At 42.9% G+C, this 24,957-nt stretch overlaps 1 protein-coding gene across 3 annotated transcripts in view; it reads right to left on the bottom strand.

The window, feature by feature from the left end:
- Positions 1-4,286: 4,286 nt before the first annotated feature.
- eva1ba (eva-1 homolog Ba (C. elegans)) overlaps positions 4,287-24,957 on the bottom strand; it is a 94,062-nt gene continuing 73,391 nt past the window's right edge. For all 3 annotated transcript variants that reach the window (XM_087976912.1, XM_043717910.2, XM_043717912.2), the window contains 3 exons: positions 24,545-24,712; positions 12,250-12,380; positions 4,287-8,238 (listed from right to left, as the gene is read on the bottom strand). In XM_087976912.1, the coding sequence (XP_087833038.1) occupies positions 7,769-8,238; positions 12,250-12,316 (537 nt within the window). In that variant the 5' untranslated portion in view covers positions 12,317-12,380; positions 24,545-24,712 and the 3' untranslated portion in view covers positions 4,287-7,768. The remainder of the gene's footprint in view (positions 8,239-12,249; positions 12,381-24,544; positions 24,713-24,957) is intronic.

Raw genomic sequence — 24,957 nt, 5'->3', positions numbered from 1 at the left:
AGCAGCCAGGAGGCTGCTACATAGTTATCGATGACAAAAGCTTTCTGCCTGTGATTGGCTTGTGATTGACTCCCAGGTCACCGAACAGCTTGTGGGTTGTGAATGTTTGGGGAGAAGCCATTAGCTTTCCAAATGGCCAAGGGGCTGTCCCTATTGGCCTTGCAGTAAAATCCACCTGAAGAAACCACTTTATTTTCATCCCTGCAGCAGTTGCCCTAAGTGATAGCTCTTAACCAATAGGCCAGAGACTTTTTTTTTCCCCAGTGTTGAACCTAAGATAACCCCTTTGTCCAAGGAATCAGCCGATTGCAATTTCTGTAAACCACTTCCAATACTGCTAAGTCCCTCTTTAAAAAGGAGACCACAACTGTGGCCAGAGACTTCCTAAGTGTGAACCAGATGCCCGATGTCTCCTGAAAGTAAGTGAAAGCACCTGGAGGAGGAGGAGGATCAAGGAGCAGCAAGTCCTGACAAGCTCAAAGGATTCTCTCATTACAAATCTGCTTTCCCAGTCCATTCACCTGCACGGAACAGCCAGTCTCAAAAAACCCATTCATGGGATGGAGGTGTCACTGGTTGGTTCAGCAATTATTACCCAATACTAAGGTGGTGGTGAGATAGCTTCATGAACCACTGTGGTCCATTTGGTATAGTCAATGTTGCTATGAAGGCAGTTGCAGAAATTTGACTGTGAAATAAATATATTTCCAAGGCAGGATGGTGAGTGGCTCAGAATGGAACTTGCAGGTTCTGGGGTTCCCATTTACCTGCTGCCCTTGTCCTTCTAAATGGAAATGGTCGTGGATTTGGAAGGGGCTGTCTAAAGATCTTTGGTGAACTTCTGCAGTGCATCTTAGAGATAGTACACACTGCTGCTACTGAATGTCAGTGTTGGAGGGAGTGGATGTTTGTGGATGTAGTGCCAATCGAGTGGGATGTTTTGTCCTGGATGGTGTCAAGCTTCTTGAATGTTACTGGAGCTGCCCCCATCCAGGCAAATGGAGTATTCCATCACATTCCTGACTTGTGCCTTGTAGATGGTGGAGTCAGGAGGTGAGTCACTGACTGCAGTATTCCTAACCTCTGGCCTGCTCTTGTATCCTCTGAATTTATGAGGAGAGTCCAGTTGAGTTTCTGGTCAAAGGTAACCCCAGTTTGTTGATAGTGGGGGGAACTCAGTGATAGTAATACCATCAAATGTCATGGTGGTTAGATTCTCTTTTGTTGGAGCTTGACGTGAGTGTGGCACGAATGTTGTTTTTTAGTTTGTCTGGTTGTGCATGTGTCAGGGCAGTTCATAGGAGGATTAGAGTTTCAGTCGAGCTATATCGCAATGGATTATAGTTGCTCATAGTTAGAATGTATTTATTTGAATTAAATAGTAACTTTTGTTAGGTTCATAGCTCCTTCAAAGTAGAGTCATAGGTAGATAGGATAGTGAAGGCGGCGTTTGGTATGCTTTCCTTTATTTGTCAGAGTAATGAGTACAGGAGTTAGGACGTCATTTTGTGGCTATACAGGACATTGGTTAGGCCACTTTTGGAATGTTGTGTGCAATTCTGGTCTTCTTCCTATCGGAAGGATGTTGTGAAACTTAAAAGGTGAAACAGAAAAGATTTACAAGGATGTTGCCAGGGTTGGAGGGTTTGAGCTATAGGGAGAGGTTGAATAGGCTGGAGCTGTTTTCCCTGGAGCATCGGAGGCCAAGGGGTGATCTTATAGAGGTTTACAAAATCATGAGGGGCATGGATAGGATAGATAGATAGTCTTTTCCCTGGGGTGGGGGAATCCAGAACTGGAGGGCATAGGTTTTGGGTGAGAGGGGAAAAATATAAAAGGTACCCAAGGGGCAACGTTTTCATGCAGAGGATGGTACGTGTACGGAATGAGCTGCCAAAGGAAGTGGTGGAGGCTGGTACAATTGCAACATTTAAAAGGCACCTGGATGGGCAAATGAATAGGAAGGGTTTGGAGGGATATGGGCCAAGTGCTGGCAAGTGGGACTGGATTAGGTTGGGATATCTGGTTGTCATGGACGAGTTGGACTGAACAGTCCGTATTCATGCTGTACGTTTCTATTACTCCCTGACTCTAAGTACAGAAACTGAATGGGTCAAACGGCCTCCATCTACTGCTGTAAACCTTCAGATGTGGAGTTGAATCTGACTTACAACATTCTGTAAAAATCTGAGAACTCCAATGTCTCCCACAGTCATGGCAAGCTGCAATGAAAGTGTTAACAGTGCAAAACGTTTTCTTTCCAAATTAACATGTGGAACCATTTGGCACAGATCCCATCTCGGATTTAAAACTGAAGGCTCCAGAGTTATGAGTAGTTCAAGCTTTTTATGTGAATGTAACCTTTTAAATCTGAACATACACGCAGAAGAATGTTCTCACAGTGTGTTTGTGTTTGTGTGTATGCAATGTTTGTTGGAATATGAAGCTTGGTATGTGTGTGAATGTGTTGTGTGTGTACGCGCGCGTGTGTGGGTTTGTGCACATCTGTAACTGTGTGAACATTTGTTTCCCAGAGGGAGGAACCAGTAGAAGAAATAAGTAATACTTGGAAATGAACATACTGATCCTCCATTTTGTAGTAGTCAAGATGAATTAGATTTGAATACTGGGTTTGTATGGCTGTATATCTATGTTGTTGTTGTCCACTCATACCTGTGTTTGTGTGATTATCTGCAGCTGCCTGTATCATAATCTCCATTTGTGTGTCACTATGTGACTTGGCAGAACTTAATGCAAGTTATGGGGATCCCAGACTCTTGCCCACCTCCTGGAGATCCAGTGAGAGTGCCTTTTAGGGAAGGAGTGCCTTCTTAAATATCAATAAGGCAGTTAAAAGGACAGCCGGAGGCCACAGAATGAAGGACCCCTCCAACCCCCAAGGACAGGGGCATCTCACCTGCCAGGGGCTGCCATTGCTCAACAGCACCACCAGAGAGGTGGTGGTTGCTGGTGATAATTCACCCACCTGGAACCCAGAATCTCTAAGCATCATAGACCAGAGGTGAGTGACGATGGAGAATATGGTCACGTGGTGAGGGTCGGAGGCTGCATTTCGTGAACTAAACTGTTAAACAACCTCAACGGTGCATGGGGTGATTACTGGGGTGGTGGCTAAGAACCAAAAAAAAAGTCATGGTGACTTGGTGGTGGGAATGTCATTCAGTTGCATGTAATAACACTTTCAAACATAAAACAGGGGAGGAAAAAAAGCAGCTATGACATAGGGGCTGTTGTGACACAGTGTTAGTGTCCCGATCTCTGAGTCAGGAGGACTAGGTTCAAGTCCCACTTGTTCCAAAGGTGTGTAAAGACATCTCTGAACAGGTTGATTCAGAAAATATTTTCATTCTCCTCTAATTTGCCCTGCTTTAAGATTCAACAGCATCCCACATGCTAAGAAAATGATCCTGTCTCTACCCCTCTCCCTCACCTTCAATGGTTTGTATTGGCCTCAACAGCCTTCAAACATAAACTGATCAAATTGGACAACGGGTGATTTACTGCTGGTGGTTGATAAGTGGAAAATAAAATACCACAGGTGATTTAGTGATGGGCAAAGAAACAAAACTGGTTCAGTTGTGTAAGAGCACTTCTGGATTAAAAAAAAAAGAAATAATTTACTTTTCAATCTGCCCACAAGAAAACCAGATGCTGTCACTGGAAACATTCATGTGTGTGAGATTCTGAGACTGAGAAGTGGAAAAATAGCACATTCTCAAATGCTGTATTCACAAAGGAACACAGATCTCCATCTCTCTCAATGGCTTGCCTCATTTTCAGATACCACTCTGGAGTGTCAAAGAGTACTTAAACCCTTTTACCCAGGTCTTCTTCCTTCGTGTGACAGACAAAAGGCAGGGAACTGACTCAGAAGTTAATTAAACTAACCCTTCTTCTTGCCTTATTTTGTCAACACAGAAAATTGCAGGTCACAAAATGTCCTGACTGCAGTTTTAACAGAGGTCAGAGTTTAAACTAGATTGACCAAAATTCCCAGCATGCTTGATTGTAGCTCTTAACCAATCTAGCAGCCAGTTCTGCTGCAGGCCACCTGACACTTCTCACACATTACATCCATCTCCTCATCATGTCTATTAAACACTTTGGGGGTAGGATTGATTATTGGAGGGGTTAGAAGTGTTGGGGGTGGGGAGGGGGTGGTTGGACAGCATTTTCAGGCTATCTTGCAAATACTGACTTGCATGAGGCCCAAGTGACTCCTGATCACATCTGGCAGCTCCACATATACGCAGAACCATTATGAGTACTAATTCAACTATAGTTTTTATTAGGCAAAATAAAATATAACCTAAAGCAATGGTGACAGTTGCAATGACAGAGTTATTAGTTTAGAACTTGAAGCACACACCATTTAAATCAATGCATCACTTTCCCTTCCAACAAGGCGCACTGCGGGCTTGAACAATATTGACATACTCCTGGGAAAATCCTCAAGTCTCTGTTTTAAATTCTTCATTCACACAGGGTTCAATTACCTCAGAGACAGTAACGGACTGACCCCAAATTCACATGAATGTCCTGCAGTGTAGCTACAATGCAATATTTTAAAGGAAACAATTCCTAAAGAGCTACAGTCACCTGATCAAGGGCCAGGCCAGGACAAATGAAGCCTTCTCATTTTGCTTCGCAGAATTATTTTAGTGCGAGAGTCTATTTTAAATTCCACTATGTTAGCTTTGCTGAAAGGGTTGAAACAGTTTTGCTGTCTATCGTAGTCAGATGCTTCACTAAGTAAAATGTAGGGCCCACATCAGTGGCATATTGTCAAGGGAATTTTAATTATGACCAGTCAACCAGCTTATTGGCTAACATGGCAGCTTACTAATAGGCCCTCAGTTGAAAGATGTTTAAGGCATTCATGTGTAGTTTCTGCCTCTTGCTGGTGCCCACCAACATTAATACATGGGAAAGAGAAGGATATAAAACAAAGACAGCGTTTTATAGTCATCAAGGTGAGATATTAATGCTAGAGAAGAACATGGATCCCAGTTTGGAAGCTACAGTATCAAGCAGGTGAGGTACAAAACAAACTAATATTTTTCTTTGCGGTGTCCCATCAAGCAGTCCCAGGACAGGCAAAGTGCAGGTTTTCTAAATCATCCTCTGCACTACATTCCAAATCAGGTTGCTGTTTCCAAGTCTCCATGGCTCTTTGTGATTGGCAATTGAGTGCCAAATTAAGAGAGCTTTAGTGCTGGGTCTCCCTGTGGGTTGGACTGGGATTATTCAAAAATTGATTTATGGACTCAGAGAAGGCTACAGAAGAAGGTGAAAGAATTAAGCACCTAAATTCCTGACTTGTCCCCACTGCCCTGCAGGTGTCAGGCTCATACAGCATGGAAACAGACCCTTTTGTCCAATTCACCCATGCCAGCCAGGTTTCCCAAACTAAATTAGTCCTGTTGGCTTGCATTTGGACCACTAAACCCTTCCTATTCATATATCCATCCAGATGCCTTTTAAATGTTGCAATTGTACCAGCCTCCAATACTTCCTCTGGCAGCTCATTCCATCTATTCATTCTATAGACTACATTCTGCATGTAAAAGTTGTACCTCAGGTTACTTTTAAAACTTTTCTGTCTCACCTTAAATCTATGCCCTCTAGTTTTGAACTCCCCTATTATAAGGAAAAGACCTTTGCTATTCACCTTATTTGTGCCCCTTATGATTTTATCAATCTCTATAAGGTCACCCTTCAGCCTCCTTTACTCCAGGGAAAAATGTCCCAACCTATCCAGTGCCTCCTTATAACTGAAACCCTCCAGTCTCAGCATCATCCTGGTAAACCTTTTCTTCACCCTCTCCAATTTAATAATATCCATCCTATAACAGGGCGAATAGAACTATATCCTGTATTTCAATAGTAGCTTCACCTAGGTCCTGTACATCTGCAACATGATGTCCCAACTCCTAAAGTCAGTGCTGTGATCAATGAAGTCAAGAATTATATTAGACAAAATAAACCAAATTAAGCCAAATTAAAAAGAATCTGCCACTTCATGGGCACTGAAAATCAAATATTCTAATAAAATTTTAAAATTTGAATTGGAATGTTGTTGTGGGCGGAGGTAAGTCATTGGAGCCCCTGCAATGCCCAGCAGTAATAGAAGGCCTCACGTATACCAGTGCACTCCACATGCTTCTCTCTAGAAGTGGATGGAACTATAAAAGAAAGGCAGCCAGTTCTTCTCTTTCAGCTCTTCCCATTCCCTTTTGAAAATAACCATTGAAACTGCTTCTGCCTCCCAGACTCGAACAATCCATCTATGGGCTATCCATCAGTATCCATCCCAAGGTTCTTAATCCACAGGGTGGGAGTCACACATTGATAGAGTTGACATGAAGGATGGATACCGTCCATTTAAATGTCAGGATCTGAAGTTTTTTTTAAAGAGAAATCTTTTGGCCTTCAAACATTTAAAAAAGGATAGAATCTGTCAGTAAGAATTAAAAACAAAACTTCTACTTTGATCGATAAACCATCTGGTGTCATTAACAAAAAAAGTGGACCATCTAGATATGCAGTTTCAATCAAGTTCTTTGTTGAGATTTCCAAAACAGCTGTTATTATTTACTCCAAATGGTTGGTTGAGTTTCAAAATCTATCTCTGCAGGGGATTCAGAGTTTGTAGTTTATTTTAAAGAGGCTATTAAAGGATTAGCTGTCTTTTATATGGAGGGGATGAGATGTCTGTTTATTTTTATAAGACATTAACTGCTTGGCATTAAATGTTTTGAATAGGATTTATTTTCACTATCAATATTATCAATATTATGAGTAAGAACTGTATTACATTGTTATAAAATTTCAATTCTAGCTGCTTGCCTCAGTCACAAATATCCTTTGCATTATTAAAACAAACAACAATAAGGTACTTCTCAGTCACATAAAACAACTTACATGCAATGCATTGGTTTAAACAAATCACATGTAACAATCTGTCCATACAGATTTGTCAGATATGTCTCTGACCATACAGACAAGATATGTTTGAAAAGTCAACATTGAACACATTGGACTATACAGGTAAGCAACATGTAACACCTTGGTCCCATTCTGGGTAATGCCAGTACCATTTTTCTACTAGTGCATTTCTGAAAGAGTCCAAGCACCATATGCAATGAGGCTCTGGAAATGGGTCCAGATCGTTGCATTAGTTAGACACTTTAAAATATCAAGCATTCACGAGCTCACCAGAAAATACTGGTTTTGAATATACAAAAACTACAGGATATAAAGTTTGATTTGGTCACAGTCTAAGTGGAATTGGGGAATTGAGTTACATGCTCCCTGGTTTCAGTGGCTACTCTTATAGCAACAGTTAAATCCGACAAATTTAAGAGGGCATGTAATCGTGTCATTGCCTCTTTGACAAGAGTTGGGTTGTCAATACCTGAATGTTTCTGATCAGATTAAGTTTTCCTGGGTGAATGATTGGCTTCTTTCCCCATCAATGGAGTCACCTGGTCCATATACTGTATCGGACAGGTGTAACTTTAACATAATAATGGTGTACCAACACAAATCTAGACTAAATAAAAAGTTTTATATTGCAGTCTTTTGCTTCTATTTTGTTTCTTTGTGCTTTCTGATTTCTGGTATTTCCATCCATCTGGTGCAAATTCTTATCTATTCATCTTTGGTTCTGTGCTTTTCATGGCTAATTGATAAGATTCTCTCTTTATCATCACTTGAAAGAAAGGCTAATTTCTCCTTTCCCGTCCTAGTACTTGCCCTCTGAGGTCGGGCTCCAGGTTCGGTGTTCTCTCTGACCTCCATTGGGCATCAGCTCCATTTCAAACTGATGGCAGCCACTGCCCAGAATATCCGGCTGCCCACTTCGCCAAATCTCACGGATGATGCGCTCCCGCTCTTCCAGCAGCTGGGCGCGCTCCAGTTCCTCGGCCGAAGTGAAGACGTTCACATTGGAGCTGGTGTGGGGCTGGGTGTGGTTGGCCAGGGTCAGGTCAGTCGTCGTGGGCAACACGCTGTCTCCCTCCTCTTCCTCCTCCTCCTCCTCCTCATCTTCCTCCTCATCCTCCTCTTCGCTGCCTTCCTCGACCTTTTTCTTGGCTGGCGGGGAGGCAGCTGTGCGAGTATGGCATGATATTCGGATTACCAGCAGGCAGAGAGTCAGCACCAGGCCAAAACACACCCCAGTGATGAAGTATAAGGCAGCCTTTTCTGGGTTTGCTGTAAAACAGTCGGATCAAATTGCTCAGTTAATCTGAATCTTGAACAGCAATCAGAAGAACACAGGATTTCTGAAGAGCAGTTTGGCTGCACTTTGATATTTAACAGATGTTCTCCGTGCAAGTAGCAACACATACTGGTAAAGGTGGCACAGGGCATGCTTACCTTCATCGGACCATTGAGTAGAAAAGTTGTCATGTCTTGTTGCAGCTGTGTGAAACTTTAGTTAGGCCACATATGGAGTACTGTGTGCAGTTCTGGTTGCCATAAAATAGGAAGCATATGGAGGCTTTGGAGAGGGTGCAAAAGAGTTTACCACGATGTTGCCTGGATTGGAGTGTATTAGCTATAAACAAGACAAACTTGGATTGTTTTTGCTAGAGCATCGGAAGCTGTGGGGCAACCTGATAGAAATATATAAAATTGTGAAAAGCATGGATAGGGTGGATAGTTGAAGTTTTTTCCCCCCAAGGTGGAAATGTCTAAAACGTGGGGGCATGGGTTTAAGGTGAGAGGGGAAAGGTTTAAAGGACGTGTGCAAGGAAATGACACAGAGTCTGGAATGCACCATCAGTGGTAGAAGCAGAAATGATCGCAATGTTTGACAGGCATCTAGACAGATGCATGAACAGGCAGGGAATAAAGGGCATGGGCCCTGTGCAGGGAGATGGGATTAGTTTAGAATGGCATGGAGGTCAACATAAACACAGTGGGCCACACGGCCTGTCCACGTGCCTCACTGTTCTATGGGGTTCAGTTGGCTGGATGATTACTTTGCAAAGCAGTGTAATGCCAACAGCGTGGTTGAATTCCCATCATCAGCTGGGGTTACCATAAAGGACTCTCCTTCTCAATCTCTCCCTTCACCTGCAGTATGGCAGCCCTCAGGTTATATCACTAGTCATCTCTCTGTAATGAGAGAGCAGCCCTATGGTCTGATAAGACTATGGCAACTTGATTGACTGTTCTACATTCTTTCAGCTCCTCATTGTGATGCTGGTTATTATTTATTATTATTATTATTATGCACAATTGTTGACTTCTTCTAACTTTAAGTGATTTCTTTTTTGTCTGAACCTTTCCTTTCCCAGGTCAGGTGCAACTTGGGCCACAAAATGTAACTGACTCTCATCCAGGACTCATGACATTTCATCACCTCTTGGACTGTACACCCTCTCAGAATGCCAGCCCCACATGAACATTGAATTCAAGATGGAATGTGCTTACAACTCATGCCCATAGGGACCTATGTTTCTGAATACAGGGAATCTTTTTTTTCCAAAAAAGAGGATTGTTCCTGGGCACTGCCAGCAATGATGCAACATTCAAAATCACCTGGGAAAATTTAGTCATGGATGATCAGAGGAAAGTTTTTCCTTAAAGTGCATGGAAGGAAATGGTGATCTGCTGCTCCTGCAATCACAGGTCAGTGGAAACCCATTAGCTGTTAGTGGAAGGTGTGCCTAGGGTGATGGCTTTGTGTGTGTATTAGCATGCATCATTTAGTTTGTAGCTATTATCTTGTTATCTTGTAGCTATTTAATTACTGTGGTAGCCAGGAAATGAATGAATTCCTTCCATGTTGTGACTTTAAGTTCAATGTTAATCACTGTCAGGGATGTTGATTAATTCTTCTAACTATGCTATTTCCAATTTTCCCATATATCAACACAAATACATGACATCATCACCTCGTAAAAGTGCTTGAGAATTCAGCTCCCCAAAAAAGGAGCTCTCAAGAAAATCTCAAGAGAGGCCTCAAAAAAGAAAAAAATATTTTCACACAAGCCTGACATTTTTGTTCATTGTTCCTGGTAGCAGTAGGCCTTTTTTTGTAGTTGATGGCTATGACCACAAGAGTACAGTTTAAAAACAAACTACATTCATGTTTGACTGCAGCATCACAGAGACCAGTTATATCAATGCAAGCCCCTCTCCAAGTTGTGCCATTCTGACCTGGGCAAGATAGTGTCACTCCCTCATTGCCACTGTGAGCATATCCTGGAATTCACTTGTACCAGCCCCACAGAATTCACATTGACCAGAACTTGCACGGCACAGTGGCTCAGTGGTTACCACAGCACCAGCGACCCATTCGATTCCAGTCTCGGGCAACTGTCTGTGTGGAGTTTGCACATTCTCCCAGTGTCTGCATGGGTTTCCTCCCACACAGTCCAAAGGTGTGCAGGTCAGGGTGAACTGGACATGCTAAATTTCCCATAGCTTTCAGGGATGTATAAGTTAGGGGTAAATGTAAAGTAATGGGTTGGGTGGGATACTCTTTAGAGGGTCGGCGTGGACTTGTAGCACCCAAGGCCCAGTTTCTACGCTGTAGGGATTCTAGTCTATGAAACTCTAGATCAAGAACATGGCCCACTGGCATTTTCTTCAGAGCTATTCAGAGATGGACAAGGTATTTCAGCCTTGCAAGTGACACCCAGTTCCCAAGACTGAATGTTTGAAATAAGCCTGGGGGCTGGTAGTATGTTTCCTTCCATTTAAAATAAAATGGCTATAAGTGAACGAATCTTTGTGACAATCCAATAGGAGAAAATACTGCAGATTCGCAAATCTGATACAGGAACAAAACAGAGCACACAAGAAAAGCATGGTCTGTGGAGAGATGCTGCAAGTTGACAACCTTTCTGAAACATTAGCTCTGTACCTCCCTACAGTTAATGCCCAACCTGCTAACTTCATGGGCAGCACGTTGGCTCAGTGGTTAGCACTGCTGCCGCTCAGCAGCAGGGACACGGGTTCAATTCCACCCTCGGGCAACTAGCTGTGCAGAGTTTGCACATTCTCTCCGCATTTGTGTGGGCTTCCTCTGGGTGTTCTGGTTTCCTCCCACAATCCAAAGATAAGCAGTTAGGCGGATTGGCCATGCTAGAGTGTCCAGGGATGTAAAAGGCTAGGTAGATTAGCCAAGGGAAATCCAGGGCCCAAAGAATGGGACTGGACTGGGTGGGACGCTCTTCAGAGGGGTAGTGCAGACTTGATGGGTCAAATGACCTCTTTCTGCACTGAAGGGATTCTATAATTTATTCCAGCTTTATTTTTGCTTTTAATTCATTGTCAGTTTTATGGAGACCAACTTTCTATTTTCAGATTCCTTTTAAAAAGTAAGATTCTCAAACTGCCACTGTGGGACTTAGAATCACATTTTCTAGTTTGTTAGTTCAGACTTTGAGATTCAATTAGTTCACTAACATAACTCTACACCACTGGACCGCTACAATGAAGGACTGAATGCCTCAGTAGGTTTTAACATTGGCCTTTCATCTCTTCTGAGGGAACACACTGAAAAGCACTCGGCATGTTTTGACGTTGTGCACTGATATGTGCATTTATATTAGTATCAAACTGAAAATAGTTAGTAATGGGAGAATAGAAGACTTAATCAGGCTGCTTTTTTTTCCCCAGCTAGCCGCAGTGTCTTATTTTGGATGTGGAGGTGCCGGAGTTGGATTGGGGGGGGAAACAAAGTCAGAAGTCACATGACACCAGGTTATGGTCCAACAAGTTTATTTAAAATCACCAGCTTTCAGAGCGCTGTTCCTTTGTCAGGTGAAGAAACAGTGCTCCAAAAACTTGTGATTTTAAATAAACCAGTTGCACTATAACCCACGGTTGTGTGACTCCTTATTTTGTAATGAGACACGGAGTAACATGACCTTTAAAGGTACCTTGTTTGTCATTCAGTTTCCAGGTCGCAACAGGAGTTCAGATGCAGGAAGACGCATTCCTCACTGAAACGGTATTTGGGATGAATGGAGAGGCTTATATCATGAGGGGCATAGACAGGGTGAACAGCAAAGTCTTTTTCCTCAAGTGGGGGAATTCAAAGCTAGACAGCATAGGTTTAAGGTGAGAGGATAAAGATTTGAAAAAGGCCCGACAGGCAACTTTTTCACACAGGGGATGGTTCGTATGTAGAATTAACTGCCAGGGGAAGTGGCAGAGGCAAGTATGATTAAAATATTTAAGCCCAAAGTGGTATTAGGTACTTACATTTGATTTGCATGTATGCCTGGATGCTGTTGGTGAGGAGGGTCACCTCTGCCTTTGGAATATCCATTCAGCTCAGCAGGTAAGGGCAGCCTTGCCAAGGGGTCAGCTCAGGAAATGTTTCGTCCGAAGATCTGGAAATGCAGAAGACATTTGTAATCACGTGTAGCTGTCAAGGTGCACTGCCCCCAGGTCAGGCAATGAACATTCCCTCTGATAGCCCGAGCCCGGGGTGGCAATGTTTCCCGGCGTCCTGGCGGGTGTCGGAGCATTGGTTAGAGTTGCCACCTCACAATGAATACATTCCTGGAGATTAACTCACTGTTACCCAACCTGTCAAACCATCTAATCCCCCACATCTCCAGTATTTTTGAACAGCAAAGAAAAATTTAGACACACATCTTAATTTAACCACTTCTACAACCACTTTCTCTTGGGTTTCTTTTGCAGTAACGTGCAGAAAATTAACAGCAAATATCTGGAGTTTGCTAACCCAGGTATTGAGTTTAAAGGTCGTGCCCTGGATTATCCATGAAGTCTTCATACTGTGCATTATTTTGAAGTTCGATGCTGTCGAACTTCAATATCCTACCTAGTTTCCTGTAGGATATTTGAACCACCAGCTGACATTCCCCACACTCCTGGAAGACAACCATATTAGATTAGATTAGATTAGATTCCCTACAATATGGAAACAGGCCCTTCGGCCCAACAGGTCCCCACTGACCCTCCGAAGAGTAACCCACTCAGACCCATTCCCTTACCCTATATTTACCCCTGACTAATGCACCTAACACTATGGGGCAATTTCCCATGGTCAATTCACCCTAACCTGCACACCTTTGGATTGTGGGAGGAAACCGGAGCACCCGGAGGAAACCCAGGCAGACAAGGGCAGAACGTGCAAACTCGACACAGACGGTCACCCGTGGCAGGAATCGAACCCGGGTTCCTTGTGCTGTGAGGCTGCAGTGCTAACCACTGAGCCCTCACATTAATTCATGGCCACTCTGGGAGAGACAAGCCATCAGAGCACAGACTGGAATGAGCGGTGCGGTTGAGGCTAATGCTGAGGAGGCTCAAAACCACACTAAGGCTTGCGGTTACTGAAGGAGACACCATGGGTGGTCTTACGTTTTGTCAGTGAAATAGTCAGTGAAGGTTGGCACACTGAGTTATTGAGCAAAATCTGTGCTCATTATTATTTTGTTCAGATTGCATTGCAACAGGAGAAAGTTTAGTGAACAAATGTTTGTACAAGGCCAATTTTATTCACAGTTTGTTCGAAAATCCGATTCAAGCTTAACAATTCTTGTCGAAGCAGGGACCATTAAATGTTTGAATTTTTCTCAGTGATCCTGAGTGTTTGTACTGACAAGGTCTGATGCTGTGTTAAGCATTGGAGGAGATGGGTGAAAATCTCCAATTAATTGAAAACACATGTGTATATATTAACATTCCTTTCTCCTCCAGGGGCAATCCAGAAATATTCTGGATCCCTTGATCAATGAGCCCAGAATTAAAGCCACTGACTGAAATAGTCCAAAGGTGAGCAGGTTCGGTGAATTGGCCAAGCTAAATTGCCCACAGTGTTCAGAGATGTGTAGGCTGGGTGTATTAGTAAGGGGAAATATAAAGGAATAGGGTAGGGAGAAATGGGTGTAGGTGGGATACTCTTCAGAGGGTCAGTGCGGACCTGTTGAGCCTAATGGCCTGTTTCCACACTAGATTCCGTGGTGATAAAACAAAACATTCTCTGATTACTCTCAAATGTTTCTGAGCAGTTTTCAAAATCTGGAATTACGCCTGCCTGCAGAAGGGTCTCCTAGTCTTGTTGGCACAACAAGTACTTTCTGGCTCAGGGGAATGCAAACACTGGACCTACACTGCAGCCTTTCTTCACTTAGTCCATCAGTTTAAATCTAACGGTCTGCTTTTACCAAGGATCCATCTGGTTAATGGAGCATGTGAATCTCTTCTCCAGCTGATTCTCTCTCTCGTCTTGAGAGTGAAGAGGATATCCCCTTTATTAGAGAAGTCAAATACCAGGTCGCCTGGACTTAGTAACTAGTAGAAACCGTAGAGGGAAGTTAGGAAGAAAATGTTTCCACTTAAAGAGGCTGGTGAGGATCTGGGAGCTTCCTCCTGAAAGAGGCCGAAACTTCTGTCAGAGTTATGGTCTAGAAGGAGGTCATTCAGCCTATTGATCCTGCTCCTGTTCCATTCCCTGGTGTCAATCTCCTATCTTTCCCCCATATCTCTGCGTGTCATTTCTATCCAAATAATCAGTCAATGCCCTCTTGAATGCCTCGACTGAACCTGCCTCCACCATTTTGCAGACACTGCATTCCATACACTGAGTGAAAAAGTTTCTCTCAAATTACCCTTGCATAATTTGTGCATCACATTTAAAACGGTCTTTGAGTTGCATTTGAATCTACATGGCTTTAGATCTGAAAGGTGGGATAATATAGATTGTACTTTAATCAGACAATATAGATATGGGGGTCCAAACTGCCTCTTTCTTTGCCACACATTCCCTACATTTCTAGCCATCACAACGTGTCCAAAATGGATGTGAAGCCATGTCATACAGTCTGGAGTCCCAGATGTTGACAGTCATCCTTTTTCAAGTTTTACTTTCTGATGGAACGTCTGTCTATTCCAAATTGCTGCCATCTTACACTACAAGGACTGTGGGAGTGTAAGTACATCTGCTGTGCTGTCAGGGAGGGAGTTCCAGGATTTTGACCCAGTGACAATGAGGGGATGGCAATATATTTCCAAGTCAGGATAGTGAGTGGTTTGGAGGGGAACTTGCAGGGGGTGGCGTTCCCAAGTATCTACTGCCTCATGTTCCTTCTCGATGGTAGAGACCATGGGTTTGGAAGGTGCCAAAGGAACCTTAGTGAGTTGCTGCAGTGCATCTTGCAGATGGTCAGCATTGCTCCCACTGTGCATCAGTGATGGATGGGCAGGATATTGTGGACAGGATGCCAATTGAGTAGGTTTGTTTCCAGGTCTTTTGCTTGAGAATATTGACGGCTTCATTATCGGAGTTTCTCCAGCTGCTTCTGTTTTCATTTCAGATTTCCAGCATCCGCAGTTCTTTTTATTTTGTACTAAGGTATGGGCATCACTGACCAGGCTGGCATTTATTGCCAATGCTAGGACAACCTCTCTGCGTGTCCCCACCAGGGATGATGCCATCCCCAGCATAGCACTCGGCACATGCCCTCCATCCTGGCCAGACACCACAACCTACTTTGAATGTGCCTGAAAATCCACCCAATCACATCTTCTCCTTAACCAAGTCTGCCCAGGGAAACCAACGAGCTGATGCTGTCAGTGTTTCATAAGTCTGCCTGGTACCCAGTTGCCACGACAGCGGAATTTGATAAGGCAGTCCAGGCTGCAGCAGGACAGGTTTCCTGGATTTGGGATCGCACAGCTGAATGCAATGAAAATCTCCTTTGCAAAGGAAGGAATGGTCAGGATGATCAAAACGGTTACTTCCAACGTTATTTTCAAAAGCTGTTGCTTTTTATTTTTTAAATTGGGGCCTGTATGCGGTTACTGTAAATATCCAGCTGCCCTCAAGGTGGGAGTTGGTACTGAGATTCCTACCTGAACAATTGTAATTCCTATAGAGTGATACTGTCCAGGATTTTAACCCAATTACAATGAAAGGATAGCAGTATATTTGCAAATGGATGAATTGAGGAGGTAATTGAAGCTACATGACTTGAACCTACATGACATCATTCTCTGTGACAAGAGAAAATGTATATAGGAAAGCAAAAGGAGTTGCTGTTTCCAATAGGCAGGGGTCAGTGATTAATGGCAAGTCAAATTCCACTTTTATTACAAGGCATTCCATAAATATTAACTGCTGTTCTTGGGAACCGGACTTTGTGATTTAACCATTTTGCTTGTGAAACCTGGAAAGCAGATGCCTTAGTTACAGAGATCAGAGCAAAACCTGGCTGCTCCTTGTCACTTGCAAGTGTGGTAAGTGACCAAGTCTGCTCCAGTAGAAGGTCCAGATGGAGTTCTGCAGGATTTCCTGGTCGATCTTCAGCAGGAGAGCCAGAAGTTTAACCTTACCTCCGGTCAGGAAATCGGGAGAGTGAGTGATTGTCCCAATTTCCTGTGGACAATGAGAACCATAGGTTTGGAGGATGGACAGGGCTCTACTTATCCTCAAGGTAGACTGATGGATTAAAGTTGTTTCCATTATAAATCAACCTGGGAGGAATTATATCACTGTGTTGGTTCTCATACTGCTCCTTATGATAAATCTTACCAGTGCTAGGTTTTATAAAGATGGTTATACTGTGACTTGCCTCAGTTAAGGGCAGCGTGGTGGCTCAGTGGTTAGCACTGCTGCCTCACAGCACCAGGGATCCAGGTTCGATTCCAGCCTTGGGTGACTGTCTGTGCAAACTTTTACCCATTCTCCGTGTCTGCATGGGTTTCCTCTGGGTGCTCTGGTTTCCTCCCACAATCCAAAGATCTGCAGGTCAGGTGAATTGGCCATGCTAAATTGCCCGTAGTGTTAGGTGCATTAGTCAGAGGAAAATGGGTTTGGGTGGGTTGCTATTTGGAGGGTTGGTGTGGACTTGTTGGGCCGAAGGGCCTGTTTCCACACTGTAGGGAATCTATTCTAATCTTAAAAAGGAGCAGGTGGTCACCTACTAGTTTCGCTCAGAGTTAAATCAACGTGACTCTGTCATCATGGACAACAAGGCCCAGATCGAGTCCTTTTGAAAAAGAGTGGAAGATTTAACATCTGATCGTAAGGGATGTTGTGTGCTTGCTGCTTTCAGAGGAAAAGAGTGTTCTCCATTTCGGCTAGAATTCTGGCGGGAGCACAATTGTTAGTTAAAGATTTAGGACCAGTGCAAATTTAAATACCCTGGAGGGTGTGTGTGTCTGGGTGTGTGTGTCTGGGTGTGTGTGTGTCTGGGTGTGTCTCTCCAGGAAGAGAAGTCACTGAGTCGGTCTTGCTTCTGGAAGTTGTTTTGGGAATTGTCAGAAAACTAAGGAAAACGACTTGTGATGGATGCTGGACCTTACTATTCAGTGAAATAAGGAGAAATGAGCCTGTTAAAAACTGGTACTAAATTCAAACAGATTCCTGTGAAGAATACAATTCTGTGAAGAGAAAGATATAGTGTATAAACACAGCTCAAGGTTTCTGGTCATGTATTCAACTAATAAAGTGAAATACCTACTTAACTAATGTCTAGTTGTTGTTGTTTTTGGTTTGTTTGTTATAACACAAGTTTTTAAAATGTGAAATCTCATTGTGTGATCCTGTCAGTTGTCATTGGAGGCTCAAATCCCAAAAGGTGCTGGTTTCAAGGAGATTTGTGCACAAATTATAGAACTGCATCAGGAAAAGTTTTGGAATATGGCAGGAATGTGATTCAGTCTGTAAGACAGTGCACTAAGAAGGGCGCTCTCATCAGACTCCACTTTGATATGAAACCTTGCTGAACATAAACATTAGTCAAAGATTTTGATGATAATTATTTGGAACGCAAACAGGGATCACACTGCCGCAGAGACAACCTTTAAGATTGATAGCATGGTCAAACCTACATTGGAAAAAAGTTCCAAATGAACCAGATTTGATATATCTCAACCAAATTCCTAGCGGAAAATGATTAGCTGCAATCATTCTTTGGCAGAGCCACAGATTGAAAATAGCAGATTGACATAGAAGAGATTTCTCCCAGTGCTTTTTTAAAATTGTGACATGAGAGAAGCTTTGGGTCTGAATGTATCCGACCCTGTTTAATCAGGATTGAATCTGCTGATCAGAAGACAGTTTAAAATCAAAGCCCAAACAATGTCCTGCTGTACAGCCAAGGGGCAGCAAATCTGGGAACAAATTCTGTAATCCTGTCTGTGAACCGAGATGTGAACACCAAGGTATCAGCAATCTAACAGACCCAGAGTACTTAGCCCTTAATGGCACATTAACATTAACACACACACACACACACGATAGCTGCACTTATACACAGGCTACTTTGTGTTGCATACATGTACCAATGGCTTTAACTGTGAGTATGTGTGAGAGATTTTCTGCATGTCTGTGGATAAAGTATGTTCACGTGTACTTGATTGGCTTGGCCTATATAGCTGTGTGTGTAACTTGTGAAAAAACAGGAACCAAGACTGACTATTTTACAATTTTTTTTAAAAAAAGCTACACACCTTCCGTTTTAGAGTTTTGAGGTAGAGATTTCAAGGCACTGTTCCTTAATTACTATCACAAAATTCAGCTGATTTCCCTTCCATTACTGTCAATGGATAAAATAAATGCTCCCACATCAGATTGTACAGTCTCCTCCTTACCCACCCACCAGCCTGATTAAGGAGTTGCATCACCAATAGTTGCACCATAAACCTCAAAAGTTAATTTTTTTCTTGTGTGCAATTTCTTATAGGAGCTAATTACCAAGGCTTAGCAAATCCAAGTAATGGGGATTGCTAGTAGTCAATGAGCTCACAGAGTCATAGAGATGTTCAACATGGAAACAGGCCCTTCAGTCCAACTTGTCCATTCTGACCAGATATCCTAAACTAATCTAGTCCCATTTGCCAGCATTTGGCCCAAATTCCTCTTAGATCCTGCCTATTCATATATCCTTCTAGATGACTTATAAATGTTGGAATTGTACCAGCTGCTATCACCTCCTCTGGCAGCTCATTCCATACATGCACAATCCTCTGCGTGAAAAAGTTGCCCCTTAGGTTCTTTTTAAATCTTTCCCCTCTCACTTTAAGCCTGCACCCTCTAAAGTTTTGCACTCCACTGTCGTGAGGAAAAGACCTTGGCTATCCAACCTATCCATACCCCTCATGATTTTATAAACCTGCAAAAGGTCACCCAGGGAAAAAAAAAAGTCCCAGCCTGTCCAGCCTCTCCTTTTAACTTAAATCCTCAAGTCTCAGTAAAATCCTTGTAAATCTTTCTGAACCCTTTCAAGTTTCACAACATCTTTTTCTATTGCAGGGAGACCAGAATTGAACGCAGTATTCTAAAAGTGGCCTAACCAATGTCCAGTACTGTCTCAACATGACCTCTCAACTCCTATACTCAATGCACTTACCAAAAAAGTAAAAAAATCACACAACACCAGGTCATAGTCCAACAGGTTTATTTGGAAGCACTAGCTACCTGTTGAAGGAGCAGAGTACCCTGTCTACCTGTGAGCTCAACAAATATGGATCCAAGCACAGAACAATCTCTCATTCTTGCAACTTAGATGATATAAAACATGATTTAAAAAGAACTATTTTTAAAATCTGACATCATGAGAATGATCATACTTCTTCACTAAATTTTGTGGTAATTAATAAAAATGACTATTACAGCTGAATGATGAAACCTCACTTACATCCGGTTGCTCTGTACCTGATTAAATCATTAATAATCCTTTGTGATGAATTTGTATTTGAACTGATATCAGAGAATTATTAATGAAAGCATTTGCAAAGCTTGGACCGACCAGTTGGAGATTTTGGATTTCGTTCCGTGATATGATGTTACAGGTTGTTAGCACAAACTACAAAATTCACAACAGTGGGTGGCATTCAAAGCAAGCAAATGCAGTGAACTAGCATGTTCAGGAAGAGGACAACACACGCGCAACTCTATAAATAGTGTTGAATAAGTTAAAGAAATCACAAATTATTGCAGACCCAATGGTTATCAAAAGAAAGAATCATCATAGAGTCATACAGCTCAGACACAGACCTTTCAGTCTAACTAGTCCACGCCGAACATAATCGCAAACTAAACTATCCCACCTGTCTGCGCCTGGCCCAATATCCCTCCAAGCCTTTCCCATTCACGTATCCATCCAAATTTGTTTAAACATAATTATGTCTGTATCCACCACTTCCTCAGGAAGTTCTCTCCACAGGTGAATCACCCTCTATCCTATGGTGAAACTTGAAAGGGTTCGGAAAAAATTTATAAGGATATTGCCAGGGTTGGAGGATTTGAGCTATAGGGAGAGGCTGAATAAGCTGGGGCTATAGTCCCTGGAGCGTCGGAGGCTGAGGGGGAATCTTATACAGGTTTATAAAATCTTGAGGGGAAAGGATAGGGTGAATAGTCAAGGTCTTTTCCTCAAGGTAGGGGAATCCAAAACTAGGGGGCATAGACTTAAGAGAGAAAGTGAGGGCTGCAGATGCTGGAGATCAGAGCTGAAAATGTGTTGCTGGAAAAGCGCAGGTCAGGCAGCATCCAAGGAACAGGAGAATCGACATTTCGGGCATAAGCCTGAAGAAGGGCTTATGCCCGAAACGTCGATTCTCCTGTTCCTTGGATGCTGCCTGACCTGCTGTGCTTTTCCAGCAACACATTTTCGGCATAGACTTAAGGACAGAGGGGAAAAATTAAAATGGACCTAAGGGGCAACCTTTTCACACAGAGGGTGGTGCGTGTATGGAATGAGCTGCCAGAGGAAGTGGTGGAGACTGGTACAATTACAGCATTTAAAAGGCATCTGGATGGTTATATGAATAGGAAGGGTTTAGAGGGATATGGGCCAAGTGCTGCCAAATGGGACTAGATAGGATATCTGGTAGACATGGATGAGTTGGACCAAAAGGTCTGATTCCATGACGTACATTTCCATGACTCTGTCAAATTATGTAGCCAAGCAATAGAGTACAAGTCAGAGGAGCTGGTGATCAAACCATCACTTTGCAATTGCTACAGGGGCCCAGTCAGATTACTGGGGCAGAAGGCTGCCATTCAAGGCCTGCTTGCCAACTCTCCAGGTCAATCTAGAGTCCCAGAAATTTCAAATTAATCTCTTTCTGTAAGAAGTGGCAAATCATAGGGGTTTTCAAAACATGATCTAGTTTGAAAAATTGCTTTGAACACTACTGCTTAAAAGTACAGTATTGGAGATGTTGGAAAGGGTAGATTGGCTCTGCAGGTGTTGGTAGCAGAAGGGCCCATGATGTAAACTCCAGAATACATCAAACCAGAATTGGCAGCTCTACCTGGAAAGAATCCAAAATCCTAAGAGCTAACCTTAGAACATAGCCCATTTCAGCGCAGTACAGGCCCTTCGGCCCTCGATGTTGCACCGACCTGTGGGACCAATCTGAAGCGCAACTAACCGACACTATTCCATTTTCATCCTTATATTTATTCAATAACCATTTAAATGCTGTTACAGTTAGCGAGTCTACTATTGTTGCAGGCAGTGCCTTCCACGCCCTTACTACTCTGAGTAAAGAGACTACCTCTGACACCTGTCCTATGTCTATCACCTCTCAAATTAAAGCTATGTCCCCTCTTGCCAGCCATCACCATCAGAGGGAAAAGGCTCTCACTGTCCACCCCATCTAACCCTCTGATTATCTTATATGTCTCAATTAAGTCACCTCTCAACCTTCTTCTCTCTAAAGAAAACAACCTCAAGTCCCTCAGCCTTTCCTCATAAGACCTTCCCTCCATACCAGGCAACATCCTAGTAAATCTCCTTTGTACCCTTTCCAAAGCTTCCACATCCTTCCCATAATACGGTGACCAAAACTGTATAAAATACTCCAAGTGTGGCCGCACCAGAGAGTTTTGTACAGCTGCAGCATGGTCTCGATGCTCCAAAACTCAATTCCTCTATCAGTAAAAGCTCATACACCATATGCCATCTTAACAACCCTATCAAGGTTTCAACTTTCAAGGTGGCAACTTTCAAGGATCTATGTACATCTTCTATACCAAAGATTTGAGTTACAAGGAAAGATTGGAGAAACTGGTAGCTTTTTAACCCGAGAGTGGCACCTCTCAAGTGACCATTTTGAGGTACTAATGAGTGGAAGGGGGGGCTTTCCATGAAATATGGTAATATTAGAACTGATATTTAGAGGTTTATCATTGTATAAAGTGTGATCAAGGCATGGAATCAAAGTCTAATGAGGTATAGAAGGGAAAAAGAAAACCCGATACTTATTTTTACCACAATGGAACAAATTTAGGGCTTCTCAGAATGGGTGTGTCCATGGGTCGCCACATTTGGAAATTAGACAGAAACCCCCTCTGGCAATGTTGTGTGGATATTGACTGGGGACAGCAACAAAAGAGGTGCATTCTCCTTTACAACACCATAACCTAATGATAGTACCTGGTACAGCTCAGGAATAACTTTCACCGTTATTAAATTCTGAGAAGAGACTTGAAATAGTGATGTGAATTAATGGAGAAGAGTAAGGGAAGAGGAGAGAAAGGAGGAACGGAAAAGACAAACATTTCTCAGGTGACTCCTGTCTTTCTATAGTCAAATTGCCTGAATGTAGCATAATTCAAATTCAGTTTGCAAGCTTGTTTCGAATGATTATTTGAAGAGTTTTCAAAACGTGAATCAAGCTGAAAAGCCTTCTCCAGTTATAGCCCACAACTTAGCCACAAATGACCACCTAATGTGACAGAAAAACCATTCAGTTGATAAGTCACCTGTGAGTGACTTGATGGTGTAAAATATGGGGGAAATAAAGTGTGCCTCGCAAGATCATGTTAACAAACAAACAGGAGTCAACCAATAAGGCTTCCTCCATGTCAAATATACTGAAATCAAAACTTGGATCTTCTCTCCCTCCTGCAATCTATAGGTTCTCACAATCACATCACAACATCACTCAAACACCATTTCTTGATGTCTCTTGCCTGTGTTTGTATTAGTTCAGTTATGCTGCTGTTCACTAGCCTGTCACTTAAACTGATGAAGGGCTTTTGCCCGAAACGTCGATTTTGCCTGTCCTCGGATGCTGCCTGAATTGCTGTGCTCTTCCAGCACCACTGATCCAGAATCTGGTTTCCAGCATCTGCAGTCATTGTTTTTACCTCGTCACTTAAACCTCTCCATTCACAAATATAGACTTTGACCAAGTTGGAACCATGTGACCGTAATCATTTCACAAAGCATTTCAGTGAATATATTTAACATCCCCTTTGTTAAGATTATTTTTACAATGCAAGTGTTGGGAGGGTGTAGTTTGAGGAAACTTTCATCATCCAGTTTAATTCAACTAACTGTGTTTGCCACTTCACTCCTCCCTGTCATTTTGTGGTTCTGTGGCTGCTATTTGCTTTGTCCGTTCTTCAAGTTTCTCATTACAAGACCAACTTGCATCAATACTGGACCTTTAAATAGTACAACATCTCAACGCCCTTCACAAAGATATAAATATCTGTCACCAAACAAAAGCAGAGGTATTAGGGCAATTTACCAAAAACGTGGTCAAACAGATAGGGCTTCAGCAGCATCTTAAAGGAAGGATAGAATGGTCTAATAGTTTTCCTGAGCACTAGTCAAGGGTGGTAAAGGGCTAGTAGGGATGGGAAGTTGCAGACAGGAATGTTCCATTGAGCCCACAACCAGATCAGCCATGATCTTGTTGAAGGTCAGGGCAGGTTCACAGCGCTGAAAGGTCTAGTTCTGATCTAAAGTCCTATGTTGCTCTGTCCCCATGTTCCCATGAGATAGTCAAACGTTTTAGAGAAAGAATTTCAGAGCTTAGGACCAACGCAGCTGAAAGCACAGTCAGCATTAGGGTGAAGGGAAGGTGCACAAAAGAAACATTGAGCACCTTATTAATGATAAGGGAGCCTTGCTTCAAGTCCAATCCTAGTTTGACATAGAATCATAGACTCCCTACAGAGTGGAAGCAGGCCATTCGGCCCATCAAGTCCACACTGAGCCTCCAAAGACCATCCCACCCAGATCCAATTCCTTACCCTATACCCGTAACCAAACATTTCCTATGGCTAATCCACCGAGCCTGCACACCCCTGGACACTATGGACAATTTAGCACGGCCAATCCACCTAACTTGCACATCATTGGACTATGGGAGGAAACTGGTGCACCCAAAGGAAACCCACGCAGACACTGGGAGAAATGTGCAAACCCAACATGGACAGTTGCCAGAGGGTGGAATTAAACCTGGTTCTTTGGCGCTGTGAGACAGCAGTGCTAATCACTCAGCCCCTAGTTCTGCAATTTATGGCAGAGTGAGCATGGGCATAAGGCTTGATTGAAAGGCTTCTCCTTTTCAAACTGGGGGCCCTGAATCAAGCTATTTGATCCCAATATAATTAGCCCAGACCACAGCTCAAACCCAGGACCATTCTGGTCCACAGAAATTAGCAACACTCCCAACATGGTGCAACCACTCAGAGGGGCATTCTGGGAGAATAGTGGAATCGTTACAACAATTATTGAGTCTTTAAAACTGAGGTAAAATAAATACAATTACTCACTGGAATAATGGAGAAGTCCAGATAGGAGGGTTCCAATGAGATGTTGTTCACATTGCCTAATAAATTAAAATAGAAAGAACTCTCCAAGAAGAATGATGTGCTGTAGGCATTGTTTCACTCAGCAGTCTATCGCCAACTTTCACTTTTCTTCCGCCAATGTTTTAAGCTCTGAAAAACAAAGGTAACAGCTGACTATAGATTCCCAGGAGGCCACACAGCACACTGTGCCTATGCTAACTCTTGGAAAGAGGAATCTCTCACCTCATTGACCAAGCCCGGAATCTTTTCCCACCTTACAAGTATCCACTCAATTTCTGCTTAGAAGCTTAGCGATTCACTCTCCCTTTCTCACTTGCCAAATTACAACAACTTGCAGCCTAACGCAATTACTGCTCATCTTCCCTCTGGCTTTT

This window comes from Chiloscyllium plagiosum, unplaced genomic scaffold, assembly GCF_037043375.1.
Source record: "Chiloscyllium plagiosum isolate Xiang-an unplaced genomic scaffold, Cpla_swu_hap1 HiC_scaffold_30, whole genome shotgun sequence".
Classification (NCBI taxonomy): domain Eukaryota; kingdom Metazoa; phylum Chordata; class Chondrichthyes; order Orectolobiformes; family Hemiscylliidae; genus Chiloscyllium; species Chiloscyllium plagiosum.
This window is presented reverse-complemented; position numbering and strand designations above follow the sequence as displayed.